The sequence below is a fragment of the Lissotriton vulgaris genome, chromosome 1_1 (assembly GCF_964263255.1).
Source record: "Lissotriton vulgaris chromosome 1_1, aLisVul1.2, whole genome shotgun sequence".
NCBI classification, from domain to species: Eukaryota; Metazoa; Chordata; class Amphibia; order Caudata; family Salamandridae; genus Lissotriton; species Lissotriton vulgaris.
The window spans coordinates 1,458,380,315-1,458,399,850 of record NC_141685.1 but is presented as its reverse complement, the minus strand read 5'-3'; the positions used below and the strand labels follow the sequence as shown (position 1 = coordinate 1,458,399,850).

General features: G+C 46.5%; 1 protein-coding gene across 1 annotated transcript in view; it reads left to right on the top strand.

Annotated features, from left to right (window-relative positions):
• Positions 1–18,181, top strand: part of LOC147750670 (uncharacterized) — a 153,176-nt gene extending 134,995 nt beyond the window's left edge. Inside the window, exon 2 of the mRNA XM_086930163.1 lies at positions 18,044–18,181. Within this exon, the coding sequence (XP_086786289.1) occupies positions 18,044–18,181 (138 nt within the window). The remainder of the gene's footprint in view (positions 1–18,043) is intronic.
• The last annotated feature ends 1,355 nt before the right edge of the window (positions 18,182–19,536 follow it).

Here is a 19,536-nt window from a genome sequence, read left to right as displayed (position 1 = left end):
TAGCACCAGCAGCACTGAAAACACATTCAGAAGACACGCAGGTAAGTGGGCAAGCCAAATAATTTATAGCCAGCTTGGTGATCAGTGGCCATTGAGGCCTTTTCCCATACCAATACACCAATGGGTTCTGATCAAAGAAGACCTCTGTTGGGTCATCCAGATAGGCCTGCACCACCCACTCAAGGTCCTCCATGGGTGCTCCACTTTGCGTACCATCTGTTGCCTTTGCATCAACACTGGAAAGAGCAAACCCATAATGAGTTATCCAATCCGCTTCCGACAATATTATGGCTGGGCCTGGTGCAGGTGATGATGATGATACAGTTGCTGCTGTCGGTAACGGCTGTGAGGGAAAGTGACTGCCTTTGGCCACAGTAGTGGACCTTGACGCCGGATGGCCTGCTGCTTCAGTAGTACTTGTGGTGGTTCCTTCAATTTCCTGCCGCTCTTTTTCGAACCGAGTAGCTGACAGAACTAGCCAATGTTTGTACTTGGAAACATCTGCTTCATAAAAAGGCATGAATGTATTGCTGGCCAGTGCCTTTTTGTACCGTAGATCCAGAATAGTGGCACAAATGTAATGTTGTTCTGAATGTATTGCTTTAAGCCTTGCATTGTCAACTAGGTGGCTTAATAAGCTCTCCGCCAACTGATATGCATCTTGTTTTTAAGCATCAACTCGGAACGTTAAAGACACCCCCTTCAGTTGGTACTCTAGCATGCACAACAATGGGATAGCTTTGCCCAAAGTAACTTCCTCCCTGCTGACTTCACGCGTGAACTCCTCAAAAGGACGAAGCATGTCTGTCAGGCTTTTAACTAGGTCTCATTCATCCACTTCTAGCCTCATGTCTTTCATAGAAGCACCCCATGCGTGAAAGACATACTCATTGATTACCAAGTACTGCTCAAACAGACGCTCAAGCATGTAGAAGGTTGAGTTCCAACGTGTTGCCACCTCCTGGATGAGTCCTCTGACTGGCACTCTATGGTCACATTGAATGATCCTCAGCTGCTTCCGGGCCTTAAAAGAATGGCTGAAATGTGTGCAGATTCTTCGGCAGGTGGTCAGTAACTTGCTGACTGTGTTTTCTTTTGTTCACAAAATCTTGAACAATAATGTTAATGCTGTGCGCCAAACACAGCCCTCTGAAATAGCCACCATCAGCCATGGCCTTAACTATATTACTGCCATTATCCGTGGGAACATAACCAATCATGCGCTTTCTTAGCAGCAGCCATTCAAAGACCTTACTGTTAAACTCAACCAAAATGTTTACTGCAGTATGAGATTTCTCCATGGCAAACATGGCTACTGTTGCATGTTTCCGAGTAGCTTGAAAAATTGTGACACTGTCAACACCTGCAGCTATCTTCTCTGTAACCCCGGCAAAAGAGACCTAGTGTGCAGTGATGCACATGTAATCAACGGCTTGGCAACTGGTCCACATGTCTGTTGTCAGGTGGATAGTGTGAACAGCACTCTTCTGAAAAGCTGCCCCAATCACGTCCAGCACATCGTAATGTAGTGCTGGAACTGCAACTCTGGCAAAATAGGACCGGCTAGGAACCTTCCATTTAGGGCAGACTGTTGCCACAAATTCTAGAAAACCCACCCCTTCCACAAAAGAAAAAGGGAGAAGGTCCAGTGTTAACATTTTAGCCAGCATTGCATTATACAGACGTGCCGTTGGGTGGTTAAGTTCAAATGGCGCCTCCGACCAAAACATGCTTTTAATGGTGGTCTGGACCATTTTCATATGTGATGAGGATCCAGACTTCTTTAACCCAGTTAGGCTCATTGATGTACTTTTTCGCATTGGTGTCTCTACCAGACTCTTACTGTGCCTCCTAGATGTTGCTGGGGTAGAGGAGGGTGTGGGCGCTACCACTGCAGTACTGCTGCCAGGGGTACTGTGTTTACCAGAAAAAAATGTCTCTTGGTTCTTCACCTCCCCCTGCACAATCAGCTCCTCATCATCAGATGCAATATCAATGGCTACATTTTGATTTGTACTTTTGGCTTTCCGGATGTTACTTAGGTGTGCCTCCCACTGGATAATGTGGTGTTTTTGGAGATGACCTCTCAGGCCTCCAGTACCATAGTTGGTACCAAGCTTACCCAGACTAACTACTTGGTAACAAATTGAACGAATGACTAGGTTTGCCGCCTTTTTGCTAATACTGAAGAAGTCCCAAACTGGGGAGTTGAGATTTCTGGTGGTGGTGGAGGTGCTACTTTCAATGCCAGATGAAGTGGAGAATGGGCATGGTGGAATTTGACTCTGTTGTGCACTTGCAGCACCACTACTTGAGGAAATGGAGGTCGAGCTGGATGGGGGTCCCTGCCGGCCCTTCTGATGAGAAAATATGGAAGCTGTAGGTCGTGTTAGTGTAGTAGTTACCTGTGTTTTGGGATAGGGTAAAAATATCTGTCTGCCGCATGCCCGCTGGGGCTAGAGAGACGACTGTGATGACTGGGTCGTCATCGTCAGACCGTTCATCAGCAGCAGAATACACCACTTCTACTTCTTCTTCGTCATCACCCATAACTGAAAGCCTTGCGGGAACCTTCCTTTTACCTAGCTTTGTCGGCTCATGGCGTGCCTTCCTCTCAGACTGCATTGGTGGGTGCCAATCAAGATCTAGATCATCAGAAGGAAGCGGGCTTGAAGGAGAACTTGTACTAGACCTCCTTGACCTTTTCCTTGCTGGGGATCTGGAAGACAATGGATCATCAGGAGGAGTGGCTTGCTTGGCTGATACCTCAGCATGAATATCGATTTCCAGATGTTTATTTTTATTTATTTATTGTGAAAGTTTTATAGAGCGCGAACCAGATCCTTGCGGATATCAGAGCGCTTTACAAGCAGTGAAAACATTTATACAAAAACAATATACAATAGCATAAATAGGCAGAATGAGATATAAAAACATAATACGGCAGTATACAATACAGAAATACAGACGTGTGTGGATAAAGTGTGCATAAAAACAGCCAAGAGAGGTAGATCAAAAGCTGCATCCTAAGATGCGCTAAATCTTGACTCAGATATAGAGAAAGGTGCGGGCCGAGAGAGCCAACATGCGATGTAGATTGTCTGTTTGCATCTATATAGGTCGTGAATGTCAGAGAGGCTCATGTGAATTTTTCCATGAGGATCACCTTTACTTCCTTTTTGAACAGTGCAGTAGATGTGGTAAGTTTGGTTTCTGGGGGTAGTGCGTTCCAAATCCTGGGAGCCATCCCTGAGAAGGAGCGTTTGTAAGTTTTCGCCTTGATAAATCTGTGATGTGCCCCTACTTCTGGCGGAACAAGCATTGTGGGCAGTTGTGCCTCTCCTTGTGCCTCTCCATGCACCTCTCCATGCACCTCTCCTTGCGCCTCTCTTTGAGCCTCTCCTTGCGCCTCTCCTTGCGCCTCTCCTTGCGCCTCTCCTTGCGCCTCTCCTTGTTGTACCTGTAGTTGTATTTGCGGCTGTGGTTGAACACTCGTCAGATGAGTTACACGATGCCTTGATTGGACAATACTTTGCGATGAGTCAACGCCAACATCACTGGTCGATGGTGAAAGAGCAATTAAAGTGGCTGCCTCTACGGCAGTCATGGGCTTGGGTCAATGAAGCGGAGGTGCTGCTCCCAGCTTGGTCCCCACTGTGGCAAGCGTAGTTTTTTCCCCCCAAAAAGTGTCTGTCGGCACACCAGTCTCCTTGGTAAGTGGTGCCACTTGCTTCTTCTGCTCCTTCTTACTGGCAGTGGCACTGACAACTTTCTTGGTAGAGGAGCTATGGCCACCTTTCTTTGGGCCCGTCTTCTTCAGATGTCAGAACAGCAGGACGCAGTTGCACGAGTTGCAGAGTTGTCTGTGGCCACGGGTGACATCACGTGACGTTGTGCACACACCGCAGCAGGACTTCTTCCTGGCACTACAACAAGTGATGATGATGAGGATGAATCCTGGTTCTCAGTCTTTGTGCACCTAAATGCAAAGAAGCCAGAGGAACATCAGTTTAATAAATGTTGCATATGTCATGCTTCAATTAATATTTGCAACTAGGCATTTATTATTATTAACACAACACACCCAAAAATGGAAAGACCCAAAATAAAAAAATTGCAATTCCAATCTAAAATGGTTGTTTAAATTTATAGAAGAGAGACCACACAGAGAGAGTTGTTTCATGCACCACTGAGTACCCCTGGGCATAATGGATGAAAGCAAGGCAGACTGGGTGTGCAGGCCTATGGCACAAAGCACACTGTCTGGCTTCGAAATGGCCCCTAGAGTAGACCCCCACCCACATGGCTAGGCCCTGGACCAGGCCTCAAAATGCCCCCCACCCACATGGCCAGGCCCAGTACCAGGCCCAACAACACCCCAAAAAATCAAAATACATACAAATATCACCCCAATCCAATGCCATCCATGCCCTAAATGATGTTTAAATTCAAGAGATCCCACAGAAAGCCTTGGTCTATGCACCACTGAGTACCACTGGGAATAATATATGAAGGCAAGGCAGACTGGGTGCAGGCCTATGGCACAAAGCACACTGCCTGCCTTCAAAAAGGCCCCTAAACCCCTACCCACATGGCCAGGCCCTAGACCAGGCCTCAAAATGGCCCCCACCCACATGGCCAGGCCCTGGACAAAGCCCCAACAACACCCAAAAAAATCGAAATACACACAAAAATCACCCCAATCCAATGCCATCCATGCCCTAAAATATGTTTAAATTCAAGAGACCTTGGGTTTGGGGGGGGCGCACTACGCAATTCACCAACGTTTTTGTGGTTGTATGGTGCTCCGAGGTATCACTCTCCGACACAAGTGTGTTGAAATAACTCTTATGGTTGCACCCCATAAATCTGGGGTATGTCCCCCGGTCTCCAATCGATCCTCCTCTATGGAAGGTTCAATAAGTTCATGCACTAATTTAATTGTTTGAAACTTAACGTTTTATTTCATCATGTTTTCATCACATGGATGTGGAGTTCATATTTGTTCATATTCATTCATGAGCAAACATTTTTAGCTTTCCCAGCTAACATTTTGATTTTCCTAATGCATTTCAGCATGTTAACTGCCTTCTTCCAGGGGATATTTCTATAAACCAAAACAGAATAATGCAGCATTCAATGTCAATTTCATAAACTGCATGCACACAATAAATCATTGTAAAACGTGTTGGTCAACGACCTGCGTTGTTATTCATTGAACTCATAACATAATATTTAAACAGTGTGTCCTCCAAAATCTAAACAAACTAAAAAACATTAAAGGAATGTGATTCAAGACTCAGGCTTCTCCAGTACATGTCTGTGTTTTTGTGTTAAAGTTAAATTAGCTCTACGGAACTGTTTTTCGATCTTTGACAACTGTATAAAGAATACTCTGGGTTGTTCAACAAGTTGTGATCAAAAAACATATGAACGCTGTTAGTTTAAATACTGAGGCGATTAAGCACTCGAAAAACGGGCTTACCGGGTATGTTTGTGTCTTCCCGCGAACTCCTCTCATGAACCGGAAGCGCTAAGGATAACGCTCCAGAAGTTTTAACAATGGGTTGCAGCTGTTGCTAAGCAACGCTCGAGTATTGAGAAATAAATAATAAAAAATAAAAGACTGTGAACTATGTGGTTTCTGCCGGATTAAATCCGTATGTATTTAAAGTATTGGGAATACGTAAAGTGCGTGTTAAATCATGTTTGGTCTTTGAAAACGGTATATTATGCCACCTAATATGTCCTCCTGTGTGTCTCAATAAAGTTAAAAAAAGGGTTATGAAGTGTACTATGGTTTCAAAATAGTTACGGTCATTAGGTATACTGAACAAATGTGTTTGTTATGTGTGCATATTGGTGCATGGATTGAGCAGCCACTATTCGGAGTTAAGGAAACAGAACATGCTTTTTTTTCTTTTACCAAATACCCCCGGGACTTATTTCCACAGCCTACTGAACCTCCCTCCCAACATAAGTGAAGTCCCAAGACTGTGGGTGCCTTAGCGAGCCCAAGCTATTATTTATTTTAACAAATACCCCCTACACCTAGTCTACCCAGGGGCCTCATTAAAATAAACACGGTAACCAGCGACCTCTGCGGCAAATGCTTTTTTTGGCCCTGGGGGTTCTTCTGGGACCCCCTGAGCAGGCCTAGGGGGTCAAGGTGTTCCTACCCTGCCCCCATCTCCTATTTTATACCTTTGTTTCTCCATTTTTGGGTGACTCTGTACTTCCGAGCCACAAGATGGCTGCCAACACTTCCAGGTTTGGCGTGCTGGCAGTCAATCACAGTGAAGTTCACGCACAGGACTTAGGTTCTGACCAGATATTGAAACTTTTATTTTTCTAATTTCTCAACAACTGCTGAATGGATTTACCCCATTTTTAAAAAGGTCGCTTTCTAATCCAAGCACTACCTTTATGCCAAATTTGGAGTATTTCCATTCAGTAGTTTTGGCTGTAGCCTTGCACAAAGTTTCCTATGGGAAATTTATTTTTTGACTCTTATTTCTCAAGAACTACTGAACGGATTAACACCATTTAAAATAAAGGTTGCTTTCAGAACCAAGCTCTACATTTCTGTCAAATTTGGGGTTGTTCCGTTCAACAGTTCGAGCTGTAGCTCGTCCCAAAATTTCATATGGAAATTACCATGCAGAAAACAACTTTTTTCTCAACCCCGCTTCATGAATCATCCCCAATCTTTCAGGGTAGGAGATGACCTGAATAGACCTTTTTTGGGGGAGAATTTCAGGAAGATTTGTCAAACGACGCCAAAATTATTAGCAAATCAAAAAAAAATTCCTATGGAAACTAGGTTCTAACTATAACTACCAACTGGCGACCGCCAGTAGGTAATGAATAGCTAGCATTATTAGCAATATCTCACATCTACTTGGCCCTTCAGCCTTAAAAAATATTTACTCTTTATTTCTAATCGTCTTTTTGAGCTAAGGCACCTAGCAAAAATAGGGATCCAGTGTTCTAACTTTTATTGGGTGGAATTCTGTCTTTCAAAATCATGTCAGCTGGGAGCTATAGTCCTTTACAACATTACAATTAAAATCTGTCTTATTCATCATGCATGACGTGGAGTTGAGCCCACAGTGGCCAGGCCCAGCAACCAACACCTCCCTCCTCCACTGCTGCACATGGCTGGCTAACTTCTAAAGGTTGTGTGACGGAACCCCCGCAGGCATCCCCCTGCACACCTTTATAATGCAGTCAGCACCCCACCTGCGATGTTACCACAGGTTTCTTTAACACGCAAGTCATTACAACTACTTGCTTGAGGGGGTGTTGGACTTTAGAATAGCATAAATTACTATTCCAACTCCAGGCTATGCAACAGTAGAGAAGGTTTTGGACATAAAAATCCAATACCGGTCCAACAATGCGTCCTGTACATCAAGTCTTTGTAACGACTTGCGGGAGGGGTAAATTAATGCATGGGAACATTACATGCAGGGTACTACTGACTTCATTGTTTAGGTTAGTCATTGTTAAGACTACGGGTTAAAAGATGTTTCCTACTTATGCACAACATAAAAAAGGTGCCATTTTAAGTAAGGCAGACATACTGGCTTTGTTAAAGACTCAAAATACCAAAATAATAGTTGAAGGATGTTTCCCACTTATTCAACAATGTAAAAGGTGCCATTTTAGGTAAGTCAGACCCACTGACCTTGTCAAAGACTCAAAATACCTAAATAATAGTGGCAGTGTCAATTGGCATTTTTCAATTGGGCCAGCACATCACCACAAATAAATATGGCCTATTGTGTTTGTCAAAAAATCACCAATAATCATAACAAATGTATATTTAACAATTACGTGCATTGCAATGTTAAATAATAGTGACTGCTAAAATATTAGCAATAAAGCTTTTATAAGAACACATTAACATATCGTTAAGTAATTTTTCATATTTTTCAGTCCACAAAGTGCATCCATTCAACCAACCACTAGTTGTCCCTGAACTCCAACTGAATAACATACATTTCCAGCTTGGGGTGCTTTAAAACATGGTAATTTTTCCTGGGGTCATGGATTCAATGACCCAGGAGACTTTCTGTGTTTCTTTTAAAGTTGTTCGGGGCTGCTTGTTTCCCTGAAGTACCCCATAACGTTTAAAAAATGTTTCCTGGTGTCCTTGCCATAGTGCATTATGGGGCTCCTCTGTGCCTTAGCAGTGAATACTAAAAGAGCGGCTCCTGCTGTTAATTTATTATTCATTTTTTAACAGATTTCTTTCAATTTGTTAGTGTCCCTGTGACCACCAGGGGCATCCACACTATTTTCCCCCAGCCATTTTTGTGGTGGAAGACAGCCACTTTTTTTTCAAGTGGGTGTCTCTGTGCCCAATCGGGGCCCCCAAATGCACAAACATGTTGGGGGCCTCAAAGGGAGCCACAGGGACCTGTGGTTCCTGCCAGCACGCCTGGAGGGAACAGGCCACTTACTTTATTGCTGAGTGACCTGGTTCCCACCCAGGGCCCCAACAAAATCTACCTCTTTGGGGTCTGTGTGGGGAGCAGCAAAATTCCTGCACCCCCTGCCAGCTCCTTGGCCAACGAACACATTACTGGTCAGTGGCAGGAGCCAGCTCCATTACGTTGTTCCTATCCAGGCTGGAGCAACGTTTTTTACTTCTCCGGCCTGGACAGGAGCATTTCTGTTCTCCCTGCTCTGGAAAGTGAGGGCTGGGTATGCCTGCCTCTCGTGGCAAGCAGCTAAAGTATACTGGGGAAAGGAGACACTGCAACAAAATCAGGCCACGGGATCTGTGGGTGCCCTGGACAGATCAACACCTTGTGGATGGGGCCGTATGCCCATCTGCCCTTATTGGATTTATCGGCCCTGGGTAGAGGGTCCCCAGGGCCAGCCCAAGGTTTGGGGAGATGGGTCGTGCCCCCTTCCATCAATATTAATTATTGGCCTGGAGGATGGGGTACTCAGAGCCTATGTAAGGCTTGGAGATGAGGGCCTGAACCCTTCTCCCTCTTATATAAATATTGTCCCCAGGAGAAAACATCTATGCCCCTCCCGAGTCCTGCTTCACCCAGGGGGGTTTATAGCAAAGGCGGAACGCCACCACATTTTATTTTTAAACAGCAATGCCGATCTGCAGATTTTCCGCAGATCCCTTGTGCTGATTAGAAAGAAAGTGGTTTTCGGCCCTCTGTGATCTGAGTCTGTGATCCTCCCCCTCCCTCTATACAATGTTACAAAAAGTAACTAGAGCCTAACATTCTGCATTTCAGAAAGAATGTGGCACAATTATCTTGATGAAATCAAAACTGTAAAACATTAAGCATTTCCTTTAGAAATGAATGGAATAAGGGTATTCTTTTTCTTATAGGAATTATGGTTAGTGTTCTAGAAAGCTGAAATGAGGGCATATTTCTCAATTAGTGACAAAGAGCTTTTAAATTATTTGTTATTATGATGTTTTTAACCAATCGATCACTTTATTTTTTGTTGCATGTGTTGTTTAAGCTGTTTGAACATTTCTACCATTGGGCTAAGGGGCCGATTATGATGGCGGACGGACCTGAGTCCGTCCGCCACCATAGAGAAGGAGGGACCGTCCGCAGGGGCAGCGGCGGTCCCTCCATGCAGATTAGGATGTGACCGCCAGGGTGGCGGTCACATCCTCTATTTTTAACATTGCGGCGGGTGCAGCTTCAAGCTGCACCCGCCGCAATGTTAAAAATGCATGTATTACATTTACATGCACAAAGAGGCAGGCACCGCGCGGTGCCTGCCGCTTTGTGCATGTAAATGTTGGGGGGTACCATAGGTACCCCCCATGTGCACCCCCCACCCCCGACACCCTGGGGGCCCGCAACGGGCCCCCAAAAGCCAAAGTCCACATGCTTTTCCACGGCGGAAAAGCCGCTGCGGAAAAGCATGTCTCCGTGCAAATCCTAATTTGGCTGACGGTGTCTTGCAGACACCGTCACCAAATAGCCCTCCCCTCCCCGCGGATCAGTGGCGGACGGACCTGCAGTCCGCCGCTGGTCCATCCGCAATCCCACCGCCATCCTAATCTGGCGGTGGGTGTTCTATGTGGCTCAGCGGTGAATCCGCATACTCCGGGACGGCGGTGGCTTCCGCCGGCCCGGAGTATGCGTATTCACCGCAATCATAATGAGGCCCAAAATGTGAGCTACCTTTGGGTTCTGTTTCACAGGCACCCATTTTGAGGGACTTTTTTGTTATCAAGCTCCTTCACTTTTTTTATTTATTGCAGTATCCTCTGAAGGAAATACTTTCGGTTTTACAGTTTTGATTAATGTGGCCTTCTTATGGGCCACACTTTATTCATAAATACAGAAAGTTAGCCCTCACGTTGCTCATTAGAAGGCCAGGGCAAGGCTGCAGTTGATCGCCAGGGAGTTAACTGACAGGTTGCTGTTGGTGTTGACAATGCATATTTCAATCTGCATGCCAGATGTTTTACTTGAGTTGGATGAGGAAGATATTTGAGAACTCATAGAAAAAGTGCACTCATTTTGCTTTCTACAGGACCAGACAAACTTTCAAGGTCAGAACGACTCCCCCCCCTTCATTCTGTTAGGGGCATATTATCAAGAACGGCGTTAAAAAGTATCGCTGGTTTAGTGGCAGAAAACTGCAGTTAAAGCGACGAAAATGGGCTTCATAATATGCCCTTGAGAATTCCAATAGAAGTCCATGTTCTGGTGTGAACATGGGCTTCTATTGGAATTCTCCAGGGCATATTATCAAGCCCATTATTGCCACTTTAGCTGTAGTTTTCTGCCGCTAAACCGGTGATAAATTTAACACTGTTCTTGATAATATGCCCATTAGTCTCTAAAGGAATTGTTTAAGGCTTTACAGCTTTGATTCAATCAAGATGGCTTCAGGTGTGCTGCTCTTTCTTTTCCTAAATAATAATGTTAGCCAGGGCTGGATTGGTGATGCCGGGCACCGGGCAATCCCCCGGTAGGCTGCAAGGAATGGGGGCCGGTTTTGTCACAGGGGGCCGGTTTTGTTACTGGGGGCCGATTTTATTTTTAGCAAAATCGTCCGTCAGTAACAAACTCAGAAGGCCACAGTGACAGTCCCTGCAGTGCACTGTCTCTGACCTCTGTACTTTGTGTGCCTTCGTTGCGTGTAATCGCCAACCGCATTACTGTGGCAGTCCCGAAGCGCCAATGATTTAACTTGAGGGAGGGGCTGGGCTACTTTGCTTCTAAACGTCATGGCGCAGCAGCGCTGTCTGTGGGCACCACCGGCCGCCGTGTGGCTCAGCTTCTCAGTCAGACCATCAGTAAATATTTGAGTCCCAGCCACCCGCCGTGATTTAAAATTGCAAAGAGTGCCATAATGGAGTGACTGTTGCAGCAGCAGTGACAGGACAGTCACTGGACCCAACAGGCCTGGCTCGGAGGACTGAGTAGGCAGGCAGCAAACAGTAATTGCATGGTGCATCGAGGCCTGCCGCCTGGGCTTACTGCGCAGAGCAGAGTTGCCGCGACCGCAAGAATCACTGGCAGAGAAGTAAGTGAGAAAGTGGTGAAATGCAGCCAAAACACTGTGTGTGATTGAAGATTTACTTCAGGTAGTGCGCGTTCAGCAGCTGCCTGCAGTCAGTGGATGCCATTCATGTACAGAACTTACTGAAGCTCAGAAATTACATAAATAGTTTAGGATGCACAGTGGAACCTGTGGGGCCCATAGGGACAGGGTCCCTTCAGGAAAGATGGAAAACTTTTTATATGACCCACATTTTGGGGTCCACAGTCACTACTTATCAGAAGGTGAAGGGTGCTCGCCCAGCTTCCAGGCAACAGTACAGTTATTCACAGCAGAGCACATTAGTTTTTCATCCCATAACCGAGATCTTTTCTGTAAATCAACCAAGCTGTCCAGCGCACTTCTGGCTATATGTACTTTCTGCAATAGCCATGTCAAGTGCCTCATATTTGCTTTTCCACTTCCATTTAAGCTTTTTGCCCATCTCTCTTCCTCCTACAATATCACCAATACCCTTTCTTTTTCTATCACTTTCCCTCTCTCATCTCTCTCCTCCTTTTGTCTACCTCCTCCCTTCTCACCCCTCTCCCTACTCCCATTGTCTCCCTCCTTCCCTCTCTCTCTTCTCCCGTCTCCTGTTTCTCTTCTTCCTTCTCATCCCTCTCCCTCCACCTTTTACAAATGTATATAGATGTAGTCCGCAGTTAATGGCATGTGATGTCTTAATGAACAGCCTGTAATCTACAGCATGTTCAAAACAGGACAGTATAGTCCGTAATGTCACTGTCCTTCTGACTTTAGTGCTAAAAGAATGAGAATAGCTATTGTGCAACTGTCTGACAGCTGTGGTTAAAGCTGTGACCAGGTGTGTGTTTCTGTCTGTTCCTTTATGTTTGTGGTTTATTTCTCAAAACCGCTGGGGGTAAATTATCACGTTAACCGCAGCGGTTTTTCTGCCGCTGTGCGGTCGTTCTAAAAGGTGGGCGGGGCTTCGTCAGCCGTTGGCCAACTGCAGCACTGGGGAGCACGGAAGGGGTTAAAGCAGGTTTCTGATAATCATAAGCTGTCCGCTATGTTGTATCAGAGATTACTGCGCCGGCCTCAGCCGGTGACTGGATAATGCAAAATGGTCCTCGGCAGCCTGTCTGTGCGCAAATCAACTAAGAGTGTGGCACTTACCCAGCTGAGATGCCTCTGTGTGTAACTTGTTCATGTTGGGGCCTCACACATCCTTCCGGTTGGGTCGGGACCCACATGGACAGAGAGAATATTTCTGGTGCTTTGCAGCAGTTTTAAGATGTTCCTGGAGTTTCTTGTTGCTCAAATGAGTGTAATTTCTGATATTTTTCTATGTCCCTCAACTTCATTGCTTGATTTCGCTCATGAGAAAGTGTCACTCATAGTCATTGAAATGTCACTCATCATTACACTGAAATTATGAAAATGTCAAACATAGGAATCTGAAACCTTGGCAGCTATGGTTAACTCTCAATCAGCAGGACATGACCTCCCTCCTCAATGCACACAAGTCAGTGTTTCACTTGAGGCACTGGAGAGGGTTCTCTTGTGGCTGGTTGCAAACCCCCTTGCTTCTGCTTGTGTTTGGGCCTCCTGCCTCAGTCATGGCCAGTATGCTTTTTCTTTGATGTACAACAACCAACAGGGGTGGGGGGTAGGGGGGTTGACACCCCCACTCCAATGGTCTTAACGAGCCTTGTTTTCAGTACTGACTCTGGGTTTTCAAACAGTGGTAGTCTCCTAAGTGTCGTCTTAGTAAGGCAATTTGGGGGTGGGGCCCTAGTCGTTCCGATGTATACAGGAGCCTGCTGTTTTGATTAGCCACCACTCACCCTATTCGTCTGTATGTGGGGAACCCTGTATCCTGTGCTGCATATCCTGTATTCCACCAGGGATGTAGGCAGAGTGGGAAAAGCAATCGCCTTAAGGGACCGGGAGGGCTTTGTATATTCTCTCGCTCTGATCCACTGACCAAGTTTGCTTTATTTGCAGCATTCCCGTCAACCCTCTTGTCTCAAAAGACTGTTATAGGGTGGTCCCAATTTCGAGCATTTGGAGGCCTCTCTGTTAGGTTTTCAGATTCACCAGTACTGTGATATTCTCATTGGGCCTCGGTAACAGCCCAGTCTTCCCACTGTCTGCTCCCGAGTCCCCTACTTACCGCAGCAGTGACACTTGGGCTGGCTGTAGGATCATGGGTCTCAGCCTCCAGCTCCTTGCGGGGTGATGAGATGCTCTGGCCTGGTCGAGATACCCCTAATTTTAAGTTGCATACACTCTAGGCCAGTGCAATTTGCCACTGAGTGATAAACGGCTGACAAAATGTATGTTGTGAAGTGGGATGCAAAGATCGGTCCTATATTTTTTAATTTACCATTCTCACGCATTTCCCTTGATTTCTCATGCAAAGGTGACTGGCAGTCAAACAGATAATTTCAAGTAAAAACTTGTTTAAAGAAATGCACATTTTTAAAACTTTTTCCGAAAAAAAGTCTCAATAGTATATTGAAACCTATCTGTTCAATAAGCCCATTTACCTGCCCCCTTTCCTTTCTCTCCTGAGGCCCTACTCTGCTTGCCACTTCCCCCTCCACGCCAGGATACTAGCTTAGTAACAGAGCGCGTTATAAAATCATTTATAACATAACATAACATATTACATTTGTGTATTCAGAGGTTTTATAAAACGCGAAGAAGAGCGTTTGTACAGTACAAATTTCACATACATATCTATTCAAGACGATAATTACAAATCTGAAGGACAAGGCTGTGTGTTTACAGAGCAACAAGTTTATAATTCATTTTAACTAGATATACTTGGCATATTCTGCCAGTGCAAAGACAAGCTAGGTATCATTAATGAGGTTACACAGAACAATTTTACCCAACACAAGAACGGGGAATTCCATGTCATATTTCGACCGGTGGTAGATGAGGAGGATCGAGTAGTTTGTCAGGAATTACTTAGGGCCATATGTATGAAGCCAAAAATGAGTCGCAACCGCTGCGAATCGGTAAAAAGTAGCGTTTGCGACTCAAAAATCGCTAATCGCACTGTATGAAGCTAAAAACCCACGCAAAATAAGGAATCGCAAATTAGCGATTCCCAAGCGTAGCGAAAATGCTAAATAGCGATTACAATAGCGATTTCCAAATTAGCGATGAAACCTGTTAGCGAAAATCGCTAAAGTGGAAATCGCAATTTAGAAATCGCAATGGAATGTATCAAACAATCGCAAATAGCGAAATACTCAAAATCGCAAAATAAGGAATCGCAATTACCATCAAGTGGGAGCAGGTGGTAACCAGGTCAAACTATAAATTGAAGCCCAGAATGCAAAACACTCCCTACCACAATGTCCGGCCTGTACATGATAGTGAGGAGGCGAAGAGTGAGAGCTCTGGCGCAGAGGAGGAGATGGCAGGAGAGGATATTCCGGTTGCGCACCACCATCTTTCAACGCACTGAGGAGGATATCTACACCCATTACAGACTGGAGGAAGACAGCATACTTGATTTGATAGAGGAACTCAGGCCCCACCTAGAACACCCCACCCGCAGGACACAAGCCATACCCACTCACATCCAGGTCCTCTGTTCACTACACCTGCTGGCCTCAGGTAGTTTCCAGGGGGTCATAGACTCTGAAGAAGGGGTGTCACAAAGTGCCCTGTCGCGCTTTTTCCATGTGTTCCTCGATGCCATGACAGATAGGATGCAACATCACATACACTTCCCCAGCACCCCACAGGAACTAGCACAGACCAAGCAGGAATTTTACAACATAGCCCAATTTCCCCATGTCATAGGATGTATAGATGGAACACATGTTGCCATTTCACCCCCCTCAAACATAGAGTACTGTGGAATTTTAGTTTGCGATCTGAACATCATCTGCGCCAACTTGCCACCTATGCTCTACGTGCACAGCAGCCATTTTAGGTCACCTATGCTCTACGTGCACGGCAGCCATTTTAGGTCACCTATGTACTACATGCACGGCAGCCATTTTAGATATCATGGTCTCCCTGTCCACGATCAATCGCCAGCGCGCCCCTCTGACCCAGCAAGCATCCTCCGCGCACCCTGGCTCCCCCTCCCTCCTCCTTATGAGCATGACCCATCTGCATGACCCTGTCCTTGGGAGTCACGCCAGCGCCTGACCAACACCTCCTCTCCTCCCATGAATGCCCCTCTGTTGATAAACCTCCCCTCTGCGCTGGATCGTCCACGCAGCATGAATACCCCTCCATTGATGGCCCCTCACCCCGTGTCCGACTGTCCACACAGGTCCGAGGCCATTGCCTAAGCCGAGAGATATCATTTACTGCCCTTATTGTATGAGGTCGCTCTCCTTCAAAGGACCCTCTATTGATCCAGGCCTCCCCACCCCCTGTGATATGATCAGGCGCACACATCCTAAGACTCGACGAAACACTCAGCTGCGTGATGACCCTCTCTCTTATCAGCAGGTTGAGGACCTCCATTGTGAAGGTATATGGGGGTGGGATTAACACGAGGATTACGGGGATGTCTTTTTCTTGCCTTACAAAGTTGTGATTGTAATAAAGGAAGGTCACATGCCATAAACCAGTGTATAAGAGGCCAGGCCTCCGAGAGGCTGTTAGAGCACCTCGAGACGATACCTTGTTGTCTGATCTGATGTGTTCTGCTCCGTCGGAATAAACTTCTGTTTCCTGCCTTCTGGTCTCCGGCGCCTGCCTCATTGCTTGGTAATTTTGAATGGTACAAGGGCGGTTAGCGCCGGGCAAAACTTGAGAAAGGTCCTAGCCCTACCTTTTTCTACAGTATGTATTCCGGAACAGGAAATGCTACCACTCACTGAACCTACAGATGGTGTGTGATGCCAAAAACATTATCTCCGATATAGTGGCAAAGTACCCTGGAAGCACACATGACGCCTTCATATTCCGACACAGTGGGCTATACCGTAGCCTCTCAAGAGGGGAATTTGGAGAGGGATACCTACTAGGTAACAGCACACACTGTCAGCCCACATTTGACATGGCCAGCATGTGCATCACAGTGACTGACCTTTACACATTTCCACCCACAGGGGACAGTGCCTATGCAGTCCGGGATTTCATCCAGACACCCTACCTGCATCCTGCCACTGCTGGGGAGCGGTGCTACAACCGGGCACACATTTCCACAAGAAGCACCATCGAGAGAACATTTGGGATTTTGAAGAGCAGATTCAGATGCATACACAAGAGTGGAGGAGCCCTCAAATACAGCCCTGAGACGTGCTGCAGAATTGTTGTAGCTTGTGCCATGCTCCACAACATTGCAACCAGGAAAGGGACACCTATGGAGTTGAGTGACTCCGAATCCTCTGACGTGGAGGGACCTGGACCCATACACATGGAAGCTGGCATAGCTGCTGCTGCAGCTGGCCTACAGAGGCGTGATGAGATCATGCAAAACTACTTCTAGGTGAGTGAAAATGATACACTGACAACTTCTTGCTTTGCAAACGTGTTTACTACCCAATTGCAACAATGTAACACATCCAAAACAAACATGGATGAAGTCTCCAAAACAAAAGCACATGTTTCCATCACAGTGCTACTCAATCAGTCATTAGTGCAGCAAGTGCTACACTGTTGCTGGCCCCATAACTCCCCTGTGTGGTATTTGCTTTTCGATACAGTCCCTATTGTAGTGTGGCAGACCTGGTGCTCCGGCCACTACGGCGCCTCTCAACAGTGGGTGGTGGTGTGTTTGAGCTCCGCACCGACTGTAAGTCCTCCCCACTGGGGGTAAGCACCCCGGTTCCAGCAGTGCGCAGTGCACGCAGCTCGTCAAGGGTGGCAGTTGACTGCACCACTACAGTGGCTATGTCATGGATACCATGGGAGAATTCACGCTGTGTCTCTATGGCACGCCTTGCCAGCATATTGGTGGAGGAGGCCAGGCGATTAATAGCACGCGTGTAGTGGTCCATGCGGGCCATTTCTTTGCGCCTGGCTGCGCGTTCCGCTCTCAACTCTGCAGTCAGCTCCTGCACAGCCCCCCTGATTTCCTCACGTATTTCTCTGTTCCCTGCCCTGATCTCCCTCTGAATGGCCTTCATGTGCTTCGCTTGCAACCGGTGAACCTGCAGCATGTGCATCTCCAGGCCTGCGAACACAGATTCCTCTTGTTGGACATTGGAGCTGATGGCCGTGCGGGGTCAATGGTCTGGACAATGGACAATGGTCTGGACTCCTGCTGCTGGGGTACTGGTGCATCAGACTGCACATTATCATTTTCATCCTCATCGTAATCCATAATCCTGAGTGGCCTATCGATCCTCCTACTTTGTCCCTGTGGCCGGATGAAAGGACTGTCCTCCCCATCTGATTCATGGCCATGTCTGCCTTCTCCAGAGGCTTGGGGTCCTGTTTCAGGTGCAGTTGCTGTCGCCTTCCCACTTGCAGGTGCTGTGGATAGAACAGCATACGTTAATTTTTTTCCATTATATGTGATGTTCTAATACATTTTTCACAGTCTTACCTGACTTTACTTGTGTCATTCACCTATCCTGACCTGAACATTTGTATTAAGTTAAAATCTGTAGCTACTTTCTACATTGCAGTCTATGGTGACTACAACTCCCATAATGCATTGCTGTGTCTGCCTGTGTAATTTCTCTAGCCTGCCATGTGGTTCCCCTCATCCCTAGGTTGCTGCAGGGGGTTGCTGGGGGTGGTTTAGGGTGGGGAGGCATGCTTCTTACCTGGTCTTGCAGCTGGTTGCGCTGAGCTGTCGAGCACTGACACGCCCGCAACACTCTGTGGAGGCAGTGTGGCCTCTACCAGCTCCTCTAGTGGTGTAGAGTCAGGGATGTCGGAGGTTCCCCCACCGGTGACCTGGGACTTCTCCAGCCTGGCAGCCAACTTCTCCTTGGAGCGTTGTCTCAGGTGTTACCAGCGCTTCCTAAACATTTCCACTGTCCTGTGCGGGACGCCTAGGGCATTCACTTTGGCTTGGATGCCCTCCGAAATCCTTCTTTTGCTGGCTTCTGGCACCTTGTGGGAACTCCTCCCAAATAATGCCTCATGGTGTGGCACCATTTCGGTGATGAGGGTCTCCAGTTCAGCCTCTGAAAAATTTAGTTTCCTCTTCCTGCCTGCTTCCCCTTCTTGCTGGTCCTGCTGGCTTGCTGGGACATCCTGGTTTCCACCTTCTGCCATTGCTCCTGACTTCCAAACAACACTCTCACACTCTCTGTCTCTGTCCGGAAGCACCTTGGGTAATCACTCACTTCCTGGATGGTGATGTCATCATTATGCATCAGGATTGCGATTGGATGTTTCCAGAAAATCGCTAAATTGCGATTTTTCGCATGGGAACATCGCAATTTAGCGATTTTCGGACTGCGATCGCGCAATTTTGCGAAATACTGGTTTCGAACTCGCTAAATTTAGATTTTTTACGTTTAAGGAATCGCCGATTTGCATTGCGCAAATTTTTAGCGATTTTCTCCGAATCGCTAAAAATTTGCGATTGCGTTGTTACATCCCGATTTGCGATTCTGAATTAGCGATTCGGTAATAATCGCTAATTCAGAATCGCAAATTGTTTTCTTGATACATATGGCCCTTAGTGAGAAGAGATTTGACTTTCCTCTCCAAGAAGGTAGGCGGTAGTTAGATTCTAATTTTAGGTGTACTGCCCAATAAGGAGGATTTTTGTTTCTTCATTCTTTGAGCTTCCAGGAGTTGCCAATCAGCACTGAGTAGGGTGTGGTTGCCTCTAGACAGTGAGTTTGTGGCCAGGTAGTTTGGAGTACCGAAGTGCAGGACTTTGAGTAGTGCAGTCTACCTTGAGGGAAGCACCTTGCTTCTATTGCGAGCCACTTGAGAGTGACGAGAGCAGGTGTAATGTGTCTGAATCACTTTGCTCCGGATACTAGCCTAGCTGCTGCATTTAGGATGGCCTTCATTGGTGTTACAGAAAAGGGGGTGGTGATGAACAGAGTGTCTGAATTAAGCAGACCA